At 40.3% G+C, this 2,545-nt stretch overlaps 1 protein-coding gene across 1 annotated transcript in view; it reads right to left on the bottom strand.

Annotated features, from left to right (window-relative positions):
- Positions 1-1,987, bottom strand: part of LOC122342644 (TBC1 domain family member 22A-like) — a 3,481-nt gene extending 1,494 nt beyond the window's left edge. The window contains exon 1 of the mRNA XM_043236613.1: positions 1,645-1,987. Within this exon, the coding sequence (XP_043092548.1) occupies positions 1,645-1,794 (150 nt within the window). The 5' untranslated portion in view covers positions 1,795-1,987. The remainder of the gene's footprint in view (positions 1-1,644) is intronic.
- Between the last annotated feature and the right edge of the window lie 558 nt (positions 1,988-2,545).

Genomic DNA, 2,545 nt, shown 5'->3' with positions numbered 1-2,545 from the left:
TAACTAGCCACGTCGTCGGCTCGCTAAATTTCGAATTTAAGAAACATTTCCGCGCTGCCGCTGGCTGGAACGACAGCACACTTTCCGGCCGGACACCCAAATTGCTTGACGCTGGAATCTCGTCAAGTCACGTATAATAAGGACTTGAAAGATGAAATAAAAATGACATCCAAAATTTTAGAAAAACAGTTGGTTTCCTTCAGAAATACAGTGGTATAAAATACTCACACTGGGTTTTGATTCCGAAACGTGCAGTGCCCATGTTTACTCAACGGAGTCAAAGCTTTTTGGAAAATCTATTTGCGGTGGTCGGTTTTGATATCGCGGTGGGACGCCGCAAATAAATCAATGAATGGGAAAACACTGAGAATACGTACCTGCTGTAACGAGCTCAAGAATTTAAAGCGGCAGAAGCACATGCGCTCAGAATGGATGGGGTTTTATTCGTTTAAATACTCGACCAATTAAAATTAGATCAGTGGATTAGTGGCCTGCAACTGTTTGGAAACAGATTTATTTAAATAACGCATAATCATTGCCAAGCAGCTTTCTACAATGTGCGCATACATATGTACTTGATATGCATTTAACTAATGGTGAAATTTGTTAATTCTGTATTGAGGGTTGGCATTTTTTTGAGGGGCTCTTCTCAGGCGTTCGGTCATCTCAGATCACTTAAGGGTTGGGAACCAAGTCCTTGATACGGTAAAGTAATTCTTAACTTGATTTGAAAAAACCTAATACATTTTCACTTGATTTGTTCACTAAACACATTTCACAGAGCCTGCATCTGAATTTATTTATTACGTATTCAGTTCATTATTGATTTATTACAGCTTTTAGACAGAAAAACCTTATTAGAAATGTTAATTCTTTAAATAGTTCTGCTAAGACTTACATATTACTAGATTATTAGATATTTATTAGTAGTAATTAGGCAAATTAATAATTCTACGTCTGTATCTACCCAATATCTGAACTTAACGACTACCTTACTATTAATAAACAGTACATTTGGAATTTATTGAGAGAAATGCCTGTTCTAAAGTGTTACCGTAATTCTTATTACAGCTTTCAGAAAGACACCGTATGTACTGCGTACCGTGCCTGCCAAAACTTTTTTAGATAATGAAAAATACATTTCGAGAGCCCAGAAGTCTGTTCTATTCTGCTGCACTCGCTGTATTAGAAAAGAAACGTCTCGTAAACACCCCCCAAAACAGCATAATTACACAGGGCTTCATATACTTGCTTCAATACAACCCACGAAAATATGCCTACCCTGTTTCTCATAGTCAGGAAAAAGATCAGTGCAAAATTCTCCTTTTATATCGCATGAACGCAAAATGCATTACACAGGATTTTGCCAAACATCTATAAATCCTATTTCTGTCTAACAGAATAGAATATAAACTGACAAACTGAGAGGGGGAGGAAATTAACTTTCCGAACGGGCATAAAAACAAAAGAAGAAATAGTCACATTAACATAATATATCAGTAACCTATTTTATTTCTTGTATTTTTTTAACGTTAAACGTTCTTTTTACGCGGCTGAGGATGAGCAAGCGCTAACCGTTTTTATTTTTGCACAATGCTATTTATGTAACTGACCGCATCCGAGTCTGTTGAGAGTCTCTTTTACCTGATAAGTGTCCCAGAGTCTAATGGTGCAGCGCAGAGGAAGTTCTCTCATAAGCAGGTTGTTCATCCAGCGGAAGGCAAACTGCAAGTACTCCACCTCGTACTGCTGCATGTGGCGGTGCACCGTCTCTGTTAAAAACAAAAACAGCATAACAAATCACCACCCCGACGTCAATCGCCCCGCTCGTCCATCACAAACAATTAAAGCATCGTTACACTCTCTTCGGTAAAACTGGGGCCGAACAATAAATGACAGGCGCTCGACGGACACAACAATAACACTTATTCTCCTCGCCGCTTTCTCGCGCGCACGGGTTCACGGATGACAGCCTGCCGGGGCGTAAGACATAACGCCCTAATAAAGCCGTAAAGAATTTCTCCGTCCGTGCCATCGTGCGCTCGACGCCGTCATGTAAGCATGAGGTAATTACTCAGCTGTCATCCCGATGTCTGAGCGGGTTACGTTTGAGAGGAAACGGCAGCTTTATTTATGGCCGTCTCTTTAATCAACACGGACGCGCTACTGATGAGCGGAGTGTGCAACGTGCATGGCTGCGTGTCCCTGCAGGGACGTAGGCATCTTCGTTCACCTCCCGAGAAAGATCGCACTCTTTGACCGTCGCACGCATGACAGGTTTTAATTGGGAGCTGTGGGTGATTTATTGAATGTCCCCCATACGTACTACGATTACATATAATAGTTAAAGGGATGGTTCACTCAAATTGAACAATTGATTACTCCCTTTACGTTGTTCCACACCTGTAACACCTTAGTTCATCTTTGGATCTCAAATTGAAGATATTTATGATGAAATCTGAGGCAGTTTCTTATTTAGAGAATCGATACAGGCGATGTCATAATTTATTTCAAACCTAAATTCCATCAACACGCATTTTAAAGA

The sequence above is a fragment of the Puntigrus tetrazona genome, chromosome 4 (assembly GCF_018831695.1).
Source record: "Puntigrus tetrazona isolate hp1 chromosome 4, ASM1883169v1, whole genome shotgun sequence".
Taxonomy (NCBI): domain Eukaryota; kingdom Metazoa; phylum Chordata; class Actinopteri; order Cypriniformes; family Cyprinidae; genus Puntigrus; species Puntigrus tetrazona.
This window is presented reverse-complemented; position numbering and strand designations above follow the sequence as displayed.